The sequence below is a fragment of the Siphateles boraxobius genome, unplaced genomic scaffold, assembly GCF_051911475.1.
Source record: "Siphateles boraxobius isolate OS27281-9 unplaced genomic scaffold, OSU_SipBor_1 31, whole genome shotgun sequence".
In the NCBI taxonomy this organism is placed as follows: domain Eukaryota; kingdom Metazoa; phylum Chordata; class Actinopteri; order Cypriniformes; family Leuciscidae; genus Siphateles; species Siphateles boraxobius.
The window spans coordinates 10,322,678-10,344,426 of NW_027508931.1; the positions used below are offsets into that span (position 1 = coordinate 10,322,678).

The following is a 21,749-nucleotide window of genomic DNA, read 5'->3' on the forward strand; positions in this document are numbered from 1 at the left end:
AGTACATTATCCTTTTATCCAAATAACATGGCTGTTTACTGAATGAAAAATGATTGGACATTAAATATTGATTAGGAGTTTATTTTATTATTATGTGAGAAGAAAGAGTGTGGAGTGATTCAGGCAGTATGAAACTAGCACAGCCATGTAGGAAATTAGATGCCTGGGCCGATGTTCAATTAGCTTGTAGAGTTTAGTGTCACGATACAAAATACCACAGAACTGACCAATCAGAATCAAGTATTCCACAGAGCCCTGCATTAAGATTGTGTGTATATGATCTGATCATTTTGCCTTATTTAATTATGTTGTTATAATTATACAGCCCACAGGTTTAAATTATTTCCTTCTTTTTATTCAATAATTATTTGTGTATATATAATAAAAGTTTGGGGTCAGTAATGTTTTTTAAAGATATGAATACTTTTATTCAGCAAGGACACATCCAATGGATCAAAAGGTGACAGTAAAGGCATTTATAATGTTACGAGAAAACTTTCAATTTGAAGAATCCTGAAAAAAAAGCATCACGGTTTTCCCAAAAATATTAAGCAACACAACTGTTTTCGACATTGCTAATCATGTGAATTCAAATCAGCATAATAATCACATTCTAATCAGGATATTATAATGATTTCTAAAGGATCATGTGATTGGAGTTTAATTTTATAGAGGTGCTGGGTGTATTGAGAGACATGAATCTAGTGTATTAGTTACCTGGGTCAACAGTATAATGTTATATAAATTCCAGAATTGAATCAAGAACTTTAAAGAGCTGTTACAGTAAGGGATCATCAATATCAGATTATTAGAATTGTCTTGTGAGCTAATCTGATATTTAGCATTATTTAATGATACTGTTGCAATCTATTCTATTGTACATTCAGAAATGTGTTAACCCGGCATTATAGCCTATAGGTTTGATGCTTGAAATGCGTAATCATAGCACACATTTAACTCTCTCTCTCTCTCTCTCTCTCTCTCTCTCTCTCTCTCTCTCTCTCTCTCTCTCTCTCTCTCTCTCTCTCTCTCTCATCTCCCCCTATCGCATCTCCCCTCCCCGCTTTCACTCTCTCTCTCCCTGTGCTTGTGCATGTGTGCCAGCAGCTCTCCGTGTGTGTGTGCGTGCGTGCACGCACCCGTATGCGTGAGCGAGGCACTATGCAGTCGGAGCTCCACACACACAGAGCATGCCTGTGAGTGCGGGCTCGGGCAAACATGAGCCTTCCCAGCCCAGAGATCGTCCACAGCAGCAGCCTGAACTCCCGTCTGAGCCCCCCTCTGCCCTCGCCCTCTCTCTCCCTCTCTCGCTGCCTCTCTCTCTCCCTCTCCTCATCTACTCTCGCCCTGCGCAGCCTCTTCCCATCACCAGCCGGGGGGACAGCTCCCGCTCTCCGCACGCCGGCCCCATGGAGGAACTGCAGGGCAACACACTGGTCGTCCGCATAGGCATCCCTGACCTGCAGCAAACGGTGAGTTCTGTCAGTGCTCCAAACTATCTCTCGTTTTTTTTTTTTTTTTTTTTTTGCCTGTCCTGTTCTTTTTCAGCGTGCACATGATTGTTCTTTCTTTTTTACCTTTTCATCTTCCTCTTGTGCTTTTTGCTTTTGAATGTAACCCGTCTTCATTAGTGCGTCTGCAACGGACTTTGAAAACTGGCCACTTTGAGAGAGAGAGAGAGAGAGAGAGAGAGAGAGAGAGAGAGGGGTAGATACAGTGAGTGGCTGGGTTATTGTTGCTTTACTGTAATTCACAGGGACTTTTTCCCCCCTGTCGCGAGGCTGTCAGACTTGTCAGTTCGGTTGCAGCGTCTTGTAGCATGTCCCCAGGGCTTTCTCGAACGACATATGGTGCTGATGGATATGAGAGTGCTGTATTGAAGTGCTGTTACTCACCTGTTTCTGTTGGTCAGATACAGGTGTTACCGTTGCAGGTGGAATTTTTAATTTAATAATTTTTTTCAGTATTGCAAACACTGCAGCCAGGATTTAGAGGGGTGCCTGAACTTTAATTGCGATTATTATTTTTCATTCAATATCATATCATTCAAACAAAGTTGGGGGTCTGTACATTTTATTTTATATTTACAAAGTCTTTCAGAGGCTGCATTTATTTGATAAAAAATGCAGTAATATTATGAATTTAAAATAATGTCTTTCTATTGAATATATTTTAAAAATAAATATATTCTTGTGATGGCAAAGCTGAATTTCTAGCATCATTACACCAGTCTTCAGTGTCACATAATCCTTCGGAAATCATTCTAATATGCTGATTTTCTATAATCAACATTGAAAACTGTTGTGGTGCTCAATATGTTTGTTAATTTTTATTATCATTTCTGTCCTTTGATGGATATGAAGTTCGAAAGAACAACATTTTTTAAAACATATATCTTTTGTGACATCATAAATGTCATTGTAAATGAACAATCTGTGGAGTTACTGTATCTACATTACTAGCAGGTGCTAACTGGGCCATGCTAAACCTTGACCCTTTGAAACTGAGCAGCAGGCTGGCATGAGGGATTGCGCGAATGCTCTGCACCGCTGCCAAGAGGCGAGAGCATCAAAAGATGAGAAATGCTTTCTAACTTTATGCAAATAAGATGCAGCTGTCAGCCAATCGTTGTGAGGTTTTGGCAGTGACATCTGTCAGAAGCCTTTCAAAGTCTGCAGATAGTGTTGTAGTTTCCGGTTGGTTTAGTCCTTAAATCACATTTGAATTTAATTCAGATTTTAGCTGGCAACTTTCATTTTAGCTTGGATATGGTTGGTTGACAAAATTGTCACTTTACTTATGCACAATTACAGTTGGAAAAATGCAAAACATATGTCCAAATGCCTAAACTGTGTATGAACAATGATTTTATTGACTGTGCACTGAAAGCATTCACACACCATGCTGAATGCAACCAAACGTGGCATATGGTGTTTTGGCCTGTGTCAAGCGTTTCCTTTAGCCAGTGGTAATGTAGCCTTTGGCCATTGGCGATGCGATGAGCAAATGTGCAAACAATGAAGCTCACGTGATCCACTGACTGACACAGATGAATATGACAGTCGAGTAGGAACACCTACTAGTGACAAACAGAAACTTATTAGTCATTTGTAGCTCCAAGTGGGTGGGTTTATTTCTGTTGGGCTAAGGGGTGATCCTTGCTGGTTTGTTCAGGTTCCAGTCTTAATAGTTTGCACTGAGATGCTGATGTTGGATTCTAAGAATATAACCAAATATTGAAGATTGGGGGTTACCAAATGTAAATGTTTAAGCTAAGTTAATAATATTAAGTTATTATTATTGAAAACCCCATTTTGATTGACTAATATTCTGAATATTGTGTTGGTTGGTTATAAGAAGGTTTGCTGCATGGTTCTCAGTCTGTTTAGTTGGGTTCCTTCAGCACATTTGACGCCAATGAAGTGAGTAACTGCAGCAGAATGAGTGAGCCTATAGATCAATGGCTCATTCTGCCTGTCAGAAATGTGTTTCTCCTTGAATCTTTCATCCTCACTCTGAGCGCTGTATTAGTGTGCATTTGTGACCATGCATGCATTAGTATGGACTTCTGATTGAATGTATGTGTGTGGTTATGTGTCGGGCCCTCATTAAAAGCAGAGATCCATAGTGTTAACGAGCACTGTCCTTTAGCAGGGCCCAAGACTCTATGTTAATAAGGAGAGGTGAATGAGAGCAGAAAGAATCTGTTAAATGCCAGATTTTCACTGGCACATCCCACTGCCACACACCTTTCAAATGCTAACTCACACCCCACCCAATAAATCCTGATACTATCTTTAGGAGCATTATAATTCAAATAAACAATATCAGATTGCAACCGTTATTCTCATATGCCAACATCCAACTTATGAGAGCATAAGATATCACTAATGTCTCGCACATGTATTTTTGAGGTGGAAAGGGTCTTTGGTGTAAGTTTTGTTAGATCAGGGGTTTTCAAACTTCTTGATTTCAAGGACCCACATTTATTATGGTCCTCTTGCAAGGGACCATATCAAGATTTCTGGTGTTTGATTGTCAAAAAAAAAAATTTCTTTGTCAATTTTAGCCCATTTTGAAAAATTGTTTTAGATCTACCAAGGAGATTAATGGAAAGTTTTTCCCGGGAGAAAAATCCAAATTCTCCATTTGCTCTCCAGTTTATCTCAATGCCGTTTAGGAGAAATAAATAGATAATAAGGAGATTTTTTTTTTTGTTGTGATGGGTTAAATATCCCAGTGCACCTAGAAATTATTCAGCACAAAGTTTTTCACTGACATATCTCAAATTTAATTGAAACTTATTTTGCCTTCTGATTAAAACTAAAAAGTACACTCTTTGGAATCCTCCATTGACATCTAAATTCAGGTTCTTCATTCACTATTTTGCAGAGCGGCCTTTGGCAGGGATTACAGCTGTGAGACTTTAGTAGGCTGTAAGTCTACCAGATTTGCAGAACTGAATTTGGTCAGTTTTTACTGTCTCGCCCATAAAGATGCTTCGTGGATCATCTGTGAACTGTAATCTCAAGGTCTCTGAACACATTTTTCTGTGGGGATTAAATCTTGGCTTTCTCTGTGCCAATTAGAGACATCCAAAAACCTCTCCTTACAACAAGTATGGCTCATTGTCGTAGTCTAAGACTTGTGAGTTTCTTCCATTGCTGACATCTTTGTGTTTTGTTCCATTCAATTAGCTCCTTCAATTGATCAAATCTCGCAAATCTCTAGCCCATAAAAAAAAAGCTTCTTGATGCATAAACCTGCTTAACTTCACGGTATTTGCCAAGTAAGTTTTCATCAAAAATGGTGCTTGGAATTCAAGCCAAAGACATCTGAGAAACCTTTTCTTCAGTCTTTTTGAAGTCCTGTAAGTGCCAGTTGGCAAATCTAGATGCTGGCATAGGTTTAGTAAACATGAGTGGCCAGGGTCCTTATTGCTCTTTTTGGATGGACAGCCAGTCTTTGAGGCTTTCATTTTTACAACAATGGTCTCCACACTGCTTTTATAAGCCTTCAACGTCATGACATTGTGAGCAGTAGGACCTCATGTGGATAGGTGTATGACTATGTATGTACAACCAAGTGGATTTTCAACAGTTAAGTTCTAAAGATATCAGTTGATTGGCATGTTGTGGTGTATGGAGCCCCTAAATGGACATTGTGATGGAAAAAAAATATGAGATTGGATTAGCGTTGTCAAAATGACCGACTTTGGTACCAAGTCGGTACTGAAATTTTACAATTGTGACGCTTTGAGCATTGTTGAGCGGAATCGTAAACACCTCTGATTGGCCATTGTGTTCACGCGCTCATCATATATGTCTGTGATTGGCTATAATGATCAACGTAGTGTTTGAGAGCACACGGAAGTGTTTGAAAGTGTTTTGAAAGCGGAAGCGGACCTGTTCACTGATAGACGCCTGCTTTCAAATACTCCCATCTGTATCTGTGTTTCGGTGAAGAGCGTCATTGATGTATATGCACAACATATTTTGAAGTGCTGATCGTTGTAGCCAATCACAGACATATCTGATAAGTGCGTGAGTACAATGGCCAATCAGAGGTGTTTACGATTCCGCTCAATAGCACTCAAAGCATCACATTTTTTAAATTTCAGTACCGACTTGGTACCGAAGTCTAGCCTAGAAATCTAGACCCACCCTAGCGGCAGCAAAAATTATTTTGCAGCAAAGTGTGGTCTTGGAACTCTCCGTTAACATTCGAGCTGGAAAAGCTCGGCTTTGGCCGCGACTCTGGATGGCTTGGAGTTAAGAGATCGTCACTTTAGTCATTCTTAAAAAAGGAAGATGTGTTCGGACTCCGGAGTTTTGACGACCGAATACGGCAAAAGTTTAATATAGGCCTATCAACTAGCTCCGCTGGTGGAAAAACGCATGGGACTCACTCAGCCACAGCCGTCCGTTGCTCTGGTTGGTTGTAGCGCTGTCCTATTGCGTGCAGAGGGAATTTGAAAGACAACCGTTTATCCCGCCCCTCGGATTGAGGTATGCCAATTATGAGTTCCCAGACCTAACATCTTGATGTAGGTCTGGCTTGCCAGGCTAACCGAAGTCGGTACTTTTTGACAATTCTAGATTGGAGAGAAAATTATATGTCAATACATATATGTCAATACATTCTCTCACAAAAGTTTTCAGTTCCACCAAAAATTTTGTTCACTCAAAGAATTCAAAAGTTTTGTGTGGGAACGGAAAGGTTTTGTGAGCAAATGCAGACTTTTGCAAGAGAACGCATATTTTTCCTACCATCTCATGTTTTTATTATTATATTTTTTTTTCATTATGTCCCTTTTGGTAGTGGTGGAAGCTCAGTTTTTATTTATTTGCTTGCTTGTGTGATGCAGTGGTGATAGGTCAGCGTTTTTATGTATGTACTTATTTATTTAGTAATTATATATTTACTACTTGCTCATGTATTTTTGTATTATGGTTAGGGTTGTTTATTTGGGAGGTGAGGGTATTTATTATTATTTAGAAGGAAAGTTTAACTGCATATCGAATATTTTAAAAATATTTGTATACTTTTTCTAAAGGTTATCACAATCTTCCATTATACAGCTAGAAAAAATAATTTCAGTCCTTTCTGAAATAAAATAGAAGTCAAGTTGGAAAGTGGTACGAATTGGTTTGAATAGTTTCTGAAAGGTATGGACCTGAGGAGCTGTATATGCCATGTATATTGTGTAAGTTTGGTTGCTTTAGGGATTAGGTCACTCTTTTTGCCGATCCCTCAACTTGCATTACTTTTCCATCTGCTTACGGTTTCACTTGCGACCATTGTTGGCTATGTTCACTGCAGGGTGACTTCCATAAGACTATGTGTTATAATAAAAAGAGAAGGGGAAAGATGGATAAAGAAGTGATGTGTAGAGAGGAGTGCATATCTCTGGAGGGTTTCGGTTAAAGATTTCAAAGTGTGACAAAAGCCCTATTCCCTGACGTTAATCGCAGAGGGACATCTGTGAAATACTTACACACAGAGAAGACCACAGGGATCTCACTGCTGGGAGAGAAATATTACGCTTTACACTAGATTACAGACGAAAGTTTAGCTGGATGCGTGTGGGTGTGTGCTCTCTTCATCTTTGGTAAAAGGATGACTAAGGAAACTAGTAACATGTTCGTATCTCATATGTGAAAGTCAAATATTTTTTCAAAGAGAAATTATGTTCATGTTCTACTTTTCCTTGCTCAAATATTGGTTTTGCTTAAAGGAATAGACTAGTTCCCTCACAAATGAAAATTCTATAATCATTTTCTCACCCTAATGTTATTCTGAACCCTTATGACTTTCTTCTGTGGAACACAAAAGAAGACATATTGCGTAATATCTAGACTGTTCTTTTTCATAAAGGGGAATGGGGCTGTTTAGCTCCAAAAACTGACAAAAAAAGCTACATAAATGTAGTCCAAATCATTCATGCTCCACATTTCAAGTGTTCAAAAGCCATATGACAGCTTTGTGTGTGAAATTTAAGTAATTATTAAGCAGTTTTGTAAAGTAGTTATCAAATCTCATGCATCAAGATTCGTTTTGCTTGGTTTGACATCAATGAGGCTTGACATCATTGACGTCAAACTTCTTGACACGCCGTATTTGAATTGAATGTGATTTGAGCGCTACGCTGAGAGGATTTTCAGTAAATAATTACTTACATTTTGGTCTGTTCCTCAAACACTGCAAAAATGATTTTCTTACTCTGTATTTTTGTCTTGTTTTCCTGTAGGAATATCTAATCATTCTTAAATCAAGATACATTTACTTCATAAGCAAAATGACATAAGATATGTTTTCTGAAAAATGATTCAATATTATTGTGAGTTTTTGCTTAAACAAGACAAAATATCTGCCAAAGAGGTCAGAAAATGAATTCATTTTCTGGTAACACTTTACTATAAGGTTTAACTAGTTAACATTAGTTAACTACATTAGTTAACATGAACTAATAATGAACTGCACTTCTACTGCATTTATTAATCTTTGTTAATGTTAGTTTCAACATTTACTTATCCATGATTATTAAAATCAAAAGTTGTATTTGTGAACATTAGTTAATGCACTGTGAACTAACATGAACAAACGATGAACAGCTGTATTTTTTATTAACTAACGTTAACAAAGATTAACATATACAGTAACAGATATATTCCTCATGTTTAGTTCATGTAAGTTAATACATTATTGTACAGTGTTACCAATTTTCTTTTTCTGAACCATTTGGTAAATATTTTTCTTGTTTTAAGCATAAGCTCAGTTCATATTTAGGGCTGGACGATATGGCCAAATTTTATATAACGATATATTTCTTAATTTCGGTCGATACGATATAATTCCGATATCGACATGAACAATATAAAAGCCTCAGAAAAACTGCCAAGAACGCCCACAACAGACGTCTGTTCCTACAATCTTCTGAAAAATGAATTTGCCAAGTCTATGAAATCTGCTGGAGTCTTTCGCTACTGCACCATAACAAACTACATGAAGCAATGAAATAACCCATCATAACAATAATATTCTCTTCTCAATACCTGCTACAAGACTATGAAAGCATATGGGTAAAAATATTCAGTTTGAAATGTAATATGCAAAATGACAATGTAATTTGTAAAATGGCAATGCATTTCTGTTTTTAAATTTACATTTGCCATAAAATTTGTGCAACATTTGGTACACAAAATGGGGGAATCTTTTTCCGATTTAAATCCCATTTCCGGCATTTACATAAATTTGGGGACTATGGTGTTACAAAATCCAGGAAATAATTAAGTTGATTATAATGATAAATTCTGCCAAAAATAAAAGTAGGTTACTAAACTATGTATAACAAAAATATGTCTTACTTTTTTCAAGACTTGAGATAATCATTTTATAAAGTCAAAAATGTTCACCATTAATGTTTTGTGTTTAAATAAAACTGAAATATACAGAAATTGAATAAGGTTATCAAATAGTCTGAACTGCATAAATTATAAATTAAATATAGATTAATCCTTATTAAAGCTACACACGTTCTTTAGACAAGATCAGTGAGTAATTTGCTCTGTTCCCCTTTGTTCTTTGGTTAACTTAACTGACAGACAGAATTGGCTGCTGTCCCTTTAAGATATGTAGCTGATGAGAGGATCTTACGCACTTAATTTTCTCATTTGGCTACTCTTAACTTTCATTTAAGATTTTATTTAACTCATTTAGACTGTTCTTGTGAGGATACAATTGACAAAACGGACATTTTGGCATAAATGTGTGTGTTATTATTCAAGCGCTAAAGAAAGAGAACTGAATTCTGCGCGTCGTGTGCGTGTGTGTGTGCGCACGTCAGGACATTCACAGGGAGCGATACCTGCTCATTAGAACTTTCGGTGAGCTATTTTTAGAGTGTGGACGCGACGTTCCTGGCCGCGGACGCGCGCATCGGCACAGTCTATCTCCTGATCCTCGTTTGATGTGTTCCCGCTGCTAGTCGGACTCGGCAGTCACACTCCGGCACATTTTGCAGCACGCTGAAACACCGAAACACCACTGAATTTATACCACTGAATTAGTCTTTCCTCTCTTATCAACTATTTCGTATGCTTTCTCCTCACTTGTGGAAGCTCGTTCAGTCACATTTGCATTGCGGTCAGGGGCGCTCATTCTGTGGCTGAAACTTGCCGCGTTGGAGATCCGCTGTTCTGAGCAGTGGCTGCGTGTCTGTGGTGTACGTCATCAGGAAAGTAGCCAATTGTGTTCTGCTCTTTCTGACGGCTGCGCGCCTAACGTCAGTCAGTGACAAATGCTGCTATGTATATTGAAATATCGAAAATGTGTTTAAAAATCATATCACCGTTATGGGAAAAAAATATATCGCGATATATATTGATATTGAATTATTATCCAGCCCTATTCATATTCATACATTTTTCAAAAAACAAGACTTAATATCTTAAGTAATTCTGCTTCTCAAGTAAATACAGTATGCTGATTTAAGAATGTTAAGATACAAGACAAAAGACTGAGTAACTTTTTTTTTCTTCAGTTAACAAAGATATTGTTTCACTTGGAATATAGTGCACTACTTTTATGATGCTTTTATGTCATTTTTATAGCTTGAAAATCCCCATTAGTAAAAAAAGCACTCTTGACATTCTGCAATATTTTTCCTTTTGTGTTCCACAGGGGAAAGAAATTCATACATGTTTAGGATGACATGAGGGTGAGTAAATGATGACAGAATTTTCATTTCGGGTGAACTGTCCCTTTATTGGTTTCATATTGACTGTCTGTCACATTCACAGGGATGTCTGCCATGAGTTAGTTTATTCAGGTTGATTACCCAGCTCAGCTGTGCTACTCAAATACATGCAGTTTGCCATTAAAGCAACAAAAACTTGATTTCATGTCAGCAACTCCCCAAAACTGCCTGAGAAAGTAGCCAATCACAGTTTTTGAGATCTGTAGAATATTTTCCAGGAACCATCTGAATGTGCTGAAAGATGTTTGGTGGCTTCATCGTCTCAGTGTGGAGAGTAGTATGTAATCAAAGTAACTTTTTATATAATCTTCTGAAGCCACACAATAGGTTTGTGTGCAGAACAGAAGCTGAAGTTGAAGCATGAATACAATATGAGCAGTTTTCATCAAATAACATCTTAAATGTTTGTCTTTTTGAAACATAAAGCAGAATACTTGGAACAGTCATATGAACCTTGTCAGAAGATTTTGAAGCCGCCGTTCGGATGAGACGTTAAACCGAGGTCCTGACTCTCTGTGGTCATTGAAAATCCCGATAAAGAGTAGGGGTGAAACCCCGGCATCCTGGCCAAATTTGCCTCTTGGCCTCTGTCCATCATGGCCTCCTAATCATCCCCATATACTGATTGGCTTCATCACTTTCTCCTCTCCAACAGTAAGCTGGTGTGTGGTGGGCGTTCTGGTGCAATATGGCTGCCGTCGCATCATCCAGGTGATGCTGCACATTGGTGGTCCTTGAGGAGATTCCTCCTTCCATGTAAAGCGATTTGAGTAACCAGAAAAGCGCTATAAATGTAACGAATAATAATAATAATAATTATTATTATTATAGAAGAATGATTTCTCATACCTTGTTCCCTTCGAAGGTTAAAACCTGAGTTTTAACCACTATGCAACATCACTCCTGAGTATAGAAGTGAGCAGTGTGTGGAATTTCTATGTGTTTTATAGAGTTTTTAGATGTTTACAGGCATCATTATCTAATCTTTATTGCGTTGTTTAGGTGGACGTCTCGGATGCCTAGAACCAAACGCTACACGAAATACTGTTTTGAGATGATATTTATGAAGGCTTACCATATTGGATTTTAAAACCGATTAAATGCTCACCATTTTAACAGTGCCCCGAGTGATTTTGTAATTGTACACACTCATAATGCTCTGGTAATCAGTCTCCTGGTCCCAGATCTTCTGCTGACAGATGGCATGCGTGGCACATATGGGCGCAGAGCACAGTGACAGCTGTAATACACACCTTACAGTGGAGTCCACCTGGCTTTCTTTTACAGAAGTCTAAAGAGTGTTTAAAACACGAAGTAACATTCACTGCACTTTTAACTGCCATTATGTCATGTATTTCTGAGGATTCAATGGGAAATAATGTAGGGCGGTGTAGGATTAATGGATATCACAACCGAAACTACAATCCTATCAAATCGTCAAGGCTGCAATTTAATAAAATAATTATATGCACTGCATGTTTCAGAGTTTTCATGTTTTTTTTTTACTCATCTCTGCATCTGCTGTGAGTGTGGGTCGCTCATAACATGCAGTTTGGGAATGCATCATGCAGCAAACTTTTCCTCAAAATTTTCCACCAAATAAAAGCTTGATGGTTTTACATCTCATAGTGAAGATGTTCTTATTTTGCAGTATAACTAACATTAACAAAGATTGACAAATACAGTAACAAATGTATTGCTCATGGTTAATGTTAGTTAATACATTAACTAATGTTATTTAATGAACCTTATTGTAAAGTGTTACCATTATAACTAATTAAATAGCACAGCAAACCTAGAGCTTTTGTTTTTTCAAAATGCATTTTAAATTGCAGTCTCAATTTTTATCAGAGAATTTGTAGATTTTCCCTCCAAATCGTGCAGCTCTTCACAAAAAAAAAAGCAATAAGTAAAATGTACTTAATTTTTCTTTGGCAAGTTTTTGCACAAATATTTTTTAAGTAAATTTCACACGCATATTTTTAGGTAAATTTCACATATGGAATTAAGTAAACTCTACTTGACTAAGTTAAGTGAAAAAGACAAAGAAAATAAGTAATTTGAACACCTATTTTGTTGAAGTTTCCTTTATAATACATTTCACTCAAACAATATAACATGGAATTAAACCACACTTTTTAAGTATAGGCTGTACTTAGAAACTGCACTTAGTAACATCTAAGTAATTAATGAAACAACATTATTAATGCATAATTAAACGTAATAAAAGAGACCTGAATACTTGGTAGACAATACACAATGACGGTAACATTTGATGGATTGTTTTTGTGTTTGAATGTGTCATTTTGAGTAGAAAATGAAATCCAAATGTCACCAAATGGCAAGTTATTAATCCTAACAACAAAAGCAATGATAAAACAGTGTAAATACAGCTGGAAAACAGTGAAAAATCAACCTCATTAATTATGCAAAGCCCAGTGCATGATGGGAACACCAGTATCAGAAAAGTTGAGTAATTTTCCTTAATTTTATAACGTTGATATTTACGCTTTTATTTCTAATTTACTTAGTTTTTTTAAATTCTTGCCTGAACTAACTTTTTCATGTAAATTACATTGTTTTTTTTCTGTAGTATTTACTTCACAACAAAATCATTTTTATCAGTGGGCGGTGCTTGATTTTTATCATATAGGACTTGCTTGGGTGGTTGATTTTAAGCTATGATATTACTGGCTAATATACATTTTTCCCGCCCACTCAACCTTGATTACTGAACAGAGAAGAAAAACTGTTTTAAATGGAAAGATAATCAAATTTTGATTAAGCATTTTCCATGTCCTTTTTCTTTTCTTTTTGTTTTTGTTTCTTTTTCTTTATCTTTTTCTTTATCTTTTTCTATTCTAAACCAAACCAAAATCCTGCAGTATCAAAATCCTAACATATTTAACCATGGATATTTATTAATTTTGCCTAATTGCATTACAGATATCCAGAGAATGGCAGCATTATTTGCAAAACCTTTTGTAAACTAATGGCAGGTATTTGGAGTCAGTGTTGATCAAGTGTTCCTGAACGATATGTGATGTTATTGAGGCGAGACGGCATCATCCGAGCTTGAGACAGATCTGATGGGTCTGAGACAGCAGGATCTCTGTAATACTGGTGGCTGACTGCAGCTGTCTGATCTAATGCTTGTCTTAGACTCACTACTCTAGATATGATTATTTTTGGGTTAGTGTCTTTAGCATTATTAGCATTGAGTTTTGAGCATATTATCCCCACAGTGGCTGCCCTGCTGCTTAATAAAGGCCATTAATTGAGAGTGGCTTTTGTTTGAACCTCAGCAGAAGAGATTAGCCATTCACCTCAGCCACAGCAGGCTGTGTAAACGGCATAAAGAGTGTGCTTTCATTCGCTTTCTCACCCCCCCTCCCCCCCCCGCCCCTTTTTTTCCTATACTTAAATAGAGGTGATGGATGTACTTTTAACACCACAGCATGCTCAAAGCCGTAATGCATGGTCATGAATACACTTTTAACTCACAACGTTCATGGGGACCGTGCTTTTCTTTCACACTTTCTGTTTGATCACTTAGCTTCCGTATCTTATGTTGTCAGCACTACATTGAGTCATTTCCATCTTTCTACATTCCCTCTGTCTGTCTCTGCAACTCTCTGCGGTTCTGAAGGCATCTTGCCCCCTCTTCTGGCACACACGTTCGCTCGGCACGACGATGCCATCCATCACGGCAGAGATGGAGATGGGAGGCTTCGTTTGCGGAGGCGTCTCACGTTCTTCCGATGCTATTTTTAGCTCATTCAAACCCAACCTGCACCAGCATGTCTGCTGCGGACTCCAGCCCATCTGGACACAGTACACACTCACATTCACACAAATGAGATCTGGGTTTAAGGACTGAACGTCTGGACCTTGTTATTCAGGTGTGTCCTGCATGTGTGGCTGCTTCATCTGAGCAGGTGAAGGGAGCTGTCCCCTGTGGACTCTGGGATTGATGTGCATATGGCACTGAGAGCAGACCTCGACTGAGATCCATGGTGCTCCCGGCATTTGCACCTTCCTTTGTTCTTTAAGTGGAGTTAAAGCTTTCTTTTCCCTCTGAAGGCATGCAAGCAGGTGTGCAGGATTAATCTGAAAAGCTGCCTTAAGTATACTCTTTGAAAAACAGAGTTTGCATGCATATATACAAATAAATGCAGTCTTGCACACAAAAAGAAAGAAAGAAGACTAATTTCAAACACACACATATATATATATATATATACAGTATATATATATATATATATATATTGTGACGGTTGTGCCGGTTATTATATAACGTGAGACCTACGGTTATAGTTGATCACCGTCATTAGAACTCTATAAAGCGCCAAAACCGTGCTATTAAAATATTTTTTACAAACATTTTTTATCATAGAGAATGTTTAAATACTAATATCATCTTACGAGGGAAACGGAGGCGGAGTTAGTGTTGCTTCTGAGGCTGAGTGCTGGAGATGATTCGGGAGAGGACTGTGCACCTTTACCGATCAGAGCGCGCGCTGACACGGAGTAAAGCCTTGTTTATACCAGAAAAGTTTTTGAAATGTCCCTTATGCTCACCCAGGCTGTATTTATTTAATCAAATATAGAGTAAAAAAAGTAATATTGTCAAATATTATTACAATAAATAATGCGGCACCTGTTTTCCTGCACACGCCTGTGCACGGTGGCTCTGGATGTTTCTACTCTAGACTCAGTCCACTGCTTCCGCAGGTCCCCCAAGGTCTGGAATCGGTCCTTCTCCACAATCTTCCTCAGGGTCCGGTCACCTCTTCTCATTGTGCAGCGTTTTTTGCCACACTTTTTCCTTCCCACAGACTTCCCACTGAGGTGCCTTGATACAGCACTCTGGGAACAGCCTATTTGTTCAGAAATTTCTTTCTGTGTCTTACCCTCTTGCTTGAGGGTGTCAATGATGGCCTTCTGGACAGCAGTCAGGTCGGCAGTCTTACCCATGATTGCGGTTTTGAGTAATGAAACAGTCTGGGAGTTTTTAAAAGCCTCTGGAATCTTTTGCAGGTGTTTAGAGGTAATTAGTTGATTCAGATGATTAGGTTAATAGCTCGTTTAGAGACCCTTTTCATGATATGCTAATTTGTTGAGATAGGAATTTTGGGTTTTCATGAGCTGTATGCCAAAATCATCAGTATTAAAACAATAAAAGACCTGAAATATTTCAGTTGGTGTGCAATGAATCTAAAATATATGAAAGTTTAATTTTTATCATTACATTATGGAAAATAATTAACTTTATCACAATATGCTAATTTTTTGAGAAGGACCTGTATGTGAGAGAGAGAGAGAGAGAGAGAGAGAGAGAGAGAGAGAGAGATGATTTCCTTAACTTTACTACAGTGTGGTACAGTCTCTTCCCTACGGCAGTGCTTTTCCGGACAGCGTCTTTAGCACTTTATTAATTATTTTCCTCATTCATTTATTCTTAAACTAACACACACACACACACACACACACACACACACACACACACACACACACACACACACACACACACACACACACACACACACACACACACACACACACACACACACACACACACACACACACACACACACACACACACACCTGTTAGACTTTTGACAACTAATGTGAGATCATCAGGATTAGGTAGAAATCTGGAAATTAGTTTGTTCTTAAAAGTAATATTAAACTCATAATTTTAAATATAAATTACAGGATTCTTAATTCAGTTCAATTCAAGTTTTTTTGTACAGCCCTTTTCACAATTGTTTCAATGCAGCTTTACAAAAAAAGCTTGTTTCAGTATTACCATTTAGGAAGTATTCTGTTATCAGTCAAGGTCAAGATGAGTGTGTCAAAGTAATGTCCATATGGCAGTGATATACAGCTATACTATACATTAGTACATTTTGTTGTTAGTTCTTTATGTATTCAGTTAAGCCTACATAACGGACATGTTAGGCAGCAATTTCAACTTACAACTTAAAATATAAAGTTAATATTACATTATTAGGATAATAATATTGAAATGTACCTCAGTTATGGTTATTATACACATAGCATCTTGTTTAAACTCGAGATCTGTTTTTATTCGTTTCTTTCTGTTTCTCTCTGCAATATTCTGCTCTTTATCTGGCCATATCTCTCGTTTCTCTATTAGAATCACTGTGTTTGTGGATTCTGGGTGTTCTCACTGTTTAAGTGCTAAAGGGAGCTTCAGTGCCCTGGGCAATTTACATCTCAACACACACACACACAGACTTTTCTTCTGAGTTGATATAAGTGATAGTGAGTGATTGTTCTCTCACATCTCTGCAGTATGAGAGAGATCCTGAGGGAATGTGTTAGTCCGGCTTTTGCCCATCTAAAACTGTTGGTGTTTGTTTGTAACGCAGCCAGAGTGCTCTATGCATTCATTTCTTGTTTAATGTGTCTTGTGTTTGTCACTAATGGAAAAAAGTTCTGTGGTTATTTGTAACCTCGGTATAGTAACTTAGAAAATGTGATGGTACATGAATATGATAATCTTTTGATAAAATAAAAGTACCATGATGTTGCTGATGATTACCATCGTATACCCACCACAGTGTGAAGAGTTAAGGCTTGATCACCAACAAAATAAAGTCAAAAAAGGCTGGAGGGTCTTGAAAAGTACATACTAGCCTAGATACGTTTAAAAGTCTGGGTTTGGTAAGACTTTTAAAAATGTTTTTATCATCATCATCGAGACTGTGTTTATTTGAACAAAAATATAGTAATACAGTAATATTGTAAAATATGATTGATATATAAATTAGTGTTTAATTTTTATTTTAGTGCTATTATGCCCCTTTTCACGAGATGTAAAATAAGCCTCTGATGTCCCCAGAGTGTGTATGTGAAGGTTTAGCTCAAAATACCCCACAGTTAATTTTTTATAGCATGTTAAATTTGTAACTTTTTGGAGGTGAGCAAAAAACATTTTTGTGTGTGTCCCTTTAAATGCAAATGAGCTGGTGCTCCCGGCCCCCTTTCAAGAAGCTGGAGCTTCAAGAGCTCATGCACGGAAACACTGTCAGTAGTGGTATATTCAGCCTTATTTGTTTGAACCGATGTCGGATAATATCCGCGTTTCCATTACCCTTCAAATTGCGCAAATTGATTTTTGTAATTCGATTTTTTTTCTCTGAAAAGCAAGACAAAATAATAAAAAGCACATTTTTTTATTAAATTAATGCAATGCAATAGTGAAAAAATGGCAAAATAAATCGAAAAAATGTGAAACACCACGTCTGGTATTCGGCCTATCGGCTAAGCGTTTCATTATTATTCGGCTTCGGCCTATAATTTTCATTTCGGTGCATCCCTACTTATCGTGAGAGGAAAAAATGACGTTTTAGTCACATAACATTGGTTAATGGAAATGCATCATTTTGCAATAGTTTTTTGTTGATATTTAGAAAAAATCGCAAAAGTTTTGCTCAAATCTGTAATGGAAACGCGCCTAATGTTGGACTCACATCATATGATGTTTGATAGGCTACTTACTTTGTCTGGATTTAAAGTTTGCGCACAAAGCTTTGGTATATTGACCCATTTTTCAGAATTAACCTCTCTGAAAATCTAGCGTTCAAAAGACCATTGTTTGTGAAGCTGTCCGGCACAAAATGATTGGCGCAAACGTATAACACTTTACCGATTTTCTTAGAAACATTTCCTTACAAAATTAAATTTAACCACAATGTTCTTAGTGACTCAGATGGCAGGAGTCTATGGAAACTTTTAATGTGCATTAGTACATCCCAAAACACAACACTTGTAATGCCTCTTTGGCGCAGACATTGTACAACTCCATCTGCTACAGCGAGGATTCAGAAATGGCGGACTCTGTGCTTCTCTGTGTTTCTCCTCTACCGGCTGTGGACGGGTCTTTTCCCTGCAGTGATGTCATTCTAGGGGGAATCTGAATCCGCTTGTTTAAAGAGAGTGCTTTTAATTCATGGGAATTATTTTAAAAAAATGAGTGAGAAGATTTTTACCATTATAGGCTGGTTGTTCTCATTCAAACTCCTTAGAAAAGTGAATTTTGCATACAAAATTTAAAGATCCCCTTTAAACTGTAATTTATTCCTGTGATGCACAGCTGTATTTTCAGCATCATTACTCCAGTCTTCAGTGCCACACGATCCTTCAGAAATCATTCTAATATGCTTATTTTCTACTCAAGAAACATTTCTTAATGTTATATATGTTTTTTGTAGAATTATTTTTAATTTAAAATAGAAATTATTTGTAACATCATGGATGTCTATACTGTCACTTTTGATCCATTTAATGTGTCCTTGTTGAATAAAAGTACAAGTAATATTTTATTTATTAATTTATTTTAAATCTTACTGACCCTAAAATGTTGAACTGTTGTTACATAGCATAATTTTAGTGCACTTAAAGTCAGATTACATGTTATCTTTCAAACCAACTGCTTAATGTGTATTATTTAGCTCTTCAATTACGGGTTTTTACATTTAATTTAGCTAATTACTTTGATACTTGAAGTTATTTGGCTTGTTAGATAGTTTGATAGTTTATGTATCACTTTTTGTATTTTGTTTATTATGTCTTTTTGATAGTTGACGACATTAGTTGTCTACTTATTTTAGTTTTCAAATTGCATTTGGGGCGATTTTGGTTCTACAAGATAAATGTCAGAGATTATTCGAAAAGTAGAGAAAATTAGAAATTAAATTTTTTTTTTAAAAATATTAATCCCTCTAGAGAGTAGTTTTCCTTAAGGCGTGTTCACACCACGGACGATAACCATAAAGATATAATATATATATATATATATATATATATATAATATATTATATAATAATAATAATAATAATAATAATATATAATAATAATATATATATATATATATTTATATATATATATATATATATATATATATATATATATATATATATATATATATATATATATATATTAAAAAGTCCATACAGCTATAACGATAATGACATAAAGGAACAATATCGTTAGAATCACTTTCAAAATGATTTTTTTCCAGCTCAACTCTAAAAACATTGAAAGCCAATCAGAATCCATTCTGCTTTAAAGAGCTCATGCTTTTAAAGTGGCAGACACTAAAATAAACAGAATGATGTTGTTCATTGATGAGGAAGCTAATAGTTATTTAGTTTATAGTTATCGTTCTTGGTGTGAACAGGCCTTTAGACTTCAGCAGAAGTGCCGCAGTCCTCTTATTTGTACATCAGACCGAGCTGTAATTTCCTTCTGTCTGCGAAGTGCTTGTGAGGGGCAAAAACTTAAGGCCGTGATGCTCCAATCCAGCATCAAAGAACTAGCGGCGGCGACTGTGTTTTCACCTCGCGTTGGCTGCATCTGGGCCAAAATGCTGTGCTTGAACACACCTCAAGACTACAGGCGACTGCCAACTAGCATGTGCGTTCTGCAGCAGCTTGTAAGGAAGTAACGGTCTATTTCAGCAGGTATCAATAGTCTACAGTATGTTCATCATTTAAAAAGGGAAACCGAATGTGGGACTGTAGATATACAAACCACAAACAAAGCAGCACTTGCTTACCATTTTGAATATCAATCATGTTCATTTACTTTATTCATTCCGGCGGCTCATGTTGTTATGAAAATATTCACCTATTGGTATGCTCAGGTAAAATTAGAATCACGTTCGCTTTTATTTTCTAACTAGAGCCGACATGTAACACACTGCAAAAACTAGCCTGACAGGCGCTCATTGATGGCCCTTGGTGTGTCACGCAGTACTTTTGGGTCTCAACCAAACTGAGGCAAGCATGTGCAGTATGTGCATATGTCACTGTTGTCTGGTATAAGGTAAATGGTGGTATTTATCAAGGCAACTGTACCACTGGTAGGGTTTCTAAAAGGCAAACTTCTGAATTTGTGCTCCGTAGTTTTAGAATTTCTGCCAATATTGTTTGATTTCAACAACTGATATATAGAGAAGGAACATTTGTTCGTCTATCGGTGGTTTCTGATATCATCACTGTACCTTTTTACTTTTGATATATCCTACTAAATGATTTATGGATTCATATGTTATGCTATTAACATGATAATCCTCTAAAAATAGTCATTTGTTTACCATGGTAGATGTCCAAAAACTGTGGTAATTCCATAGTTTGGTTCTTTTTTGTTAGTGCAGTTCTGCTTTACCTGCATATAAAGTTCTACAGTCATCAAAACTTCATCAAAAATCTGTTAATCAAAGTCTTTGGATTCACCTCAATATCTCACTCAACATTCATCTCAACGCCTTTTCCTTCAGCTTGAGTCATTTTCAGTGTTGACTTTGACTTGAAGATGTCAGCATTCATACCAAGATGTTAGCACAGTAATTTACACATTGACCCACATGGGAACTAGTTTCAGAGAGAGGGTCTTGACTGACGTTAGCATTAAAGTTAGTTGATGGATGCTCTTAAGCATGTCTGTAAAAAGTGGAGAGACTTTAATTGCAGCTGAAACGAAGACTGCTCTTTCTTCACGTCTCCATCACCTTTTTGTATCTCTCACACAGCTCAGCCCCTTCAGGAATACAGAAATCCCACCAGTACAATAGCTTAGTGAAAATGCTCTTAGATGGATTATATAAATGCAGTTGTGGTCAGTATTGGCACCCCTGGTGATTATGAGCAAAGATGGCTGTAAATCAGCACTGTTTATCCTTTTGATCTTTGCAAAAATTTGCAAAATTTGCAAAAATCTACCCTTTCATTGAATTAAAAGAATTGAAAGTGGGGGGTAAATCACATTATAAAATAAATGCTTTTCTTCAAAACGTGTTGGCCACAATTATTGGCACCCCTAGAATTTTTTATGAGTGAAATATCTCTGAAGTTTATTCCCATTAATATATATATATATATATATATATATATATATATATATATATATATATATATAATTTTTTTTTTTTTTTTTTTTATCACACCAGGATGACTAGGAACATGAAATTGTCTAGCTATGACTTCTTGTTTCACAGGAGTATAAATATGAGGAAACTCAAAGGCCAATTTCCCTTAATCATCCGTCACAATGAGTAAAACCAAAGAATATAGTTCTAATGTGCAGCAAAAGATTGTTGAGCTTCACAAAATAGAAAGTGGCTGTAAGAAAATAGCTAAAGCTATTAAATTCCCATTTCCACCATCAGGGCAAAAATGAAGAAGTTCCAATCAACTAAAGATGTTACAAATCTGCCAGGAACAGGACGTGTCTCTATATTGTCTTAATGTACGGTGAGGAGGAGAGTTTGAGTGGCCAAAGACTCTCCAAGGATCACAGATGGAGAATTGCAGAGATTAATTGAGTCTTGGGGTCAGGAAAAAAAATTTCAAACAACTCCTACTATCACCACGTGTTGTTTGGGAGGGTTTCAAGAACAATCCTCCTCGCTCATCCAAAAACAAACTCCAGCATATTCAGTTGTCAGTCACGACTACTT

The 21,749-nt window shown here is 36.8% G+C and overlaps 1 protein-coding gene across 18 annotated transcripts in view; it reads left to right on the top strand.

The window, feature by feature from the left end:
- The first annotated feature begins 1,123 nt into the window (after window positions 1-1,123).
- The window catches only part of shank3a (SH3 and multiple ankyrin repeat domains 3a), a 290,014-nt gene continuing 269,388 nt past the window's right edge, over window positions 1,124-21,749 (top strand). For all 18 annotated transcript variants that reach the window (XR_013186070.1, XR_013186071.1, XR_013186073.1 and 15 more), the window contains exon 1: window positions 1,124-1,472. Coding sequence is in view for 14 of the 18 variants with exons in the window: in XM_077193711.1 (XP_077049826.1) it covers window positions 1,191-1,472 (282 nt within the window). In the remaining 4 variants the exon portion in view is untranslated. The remainder of the gene's footprint in view (window positions 1,473-21,749) is intronic.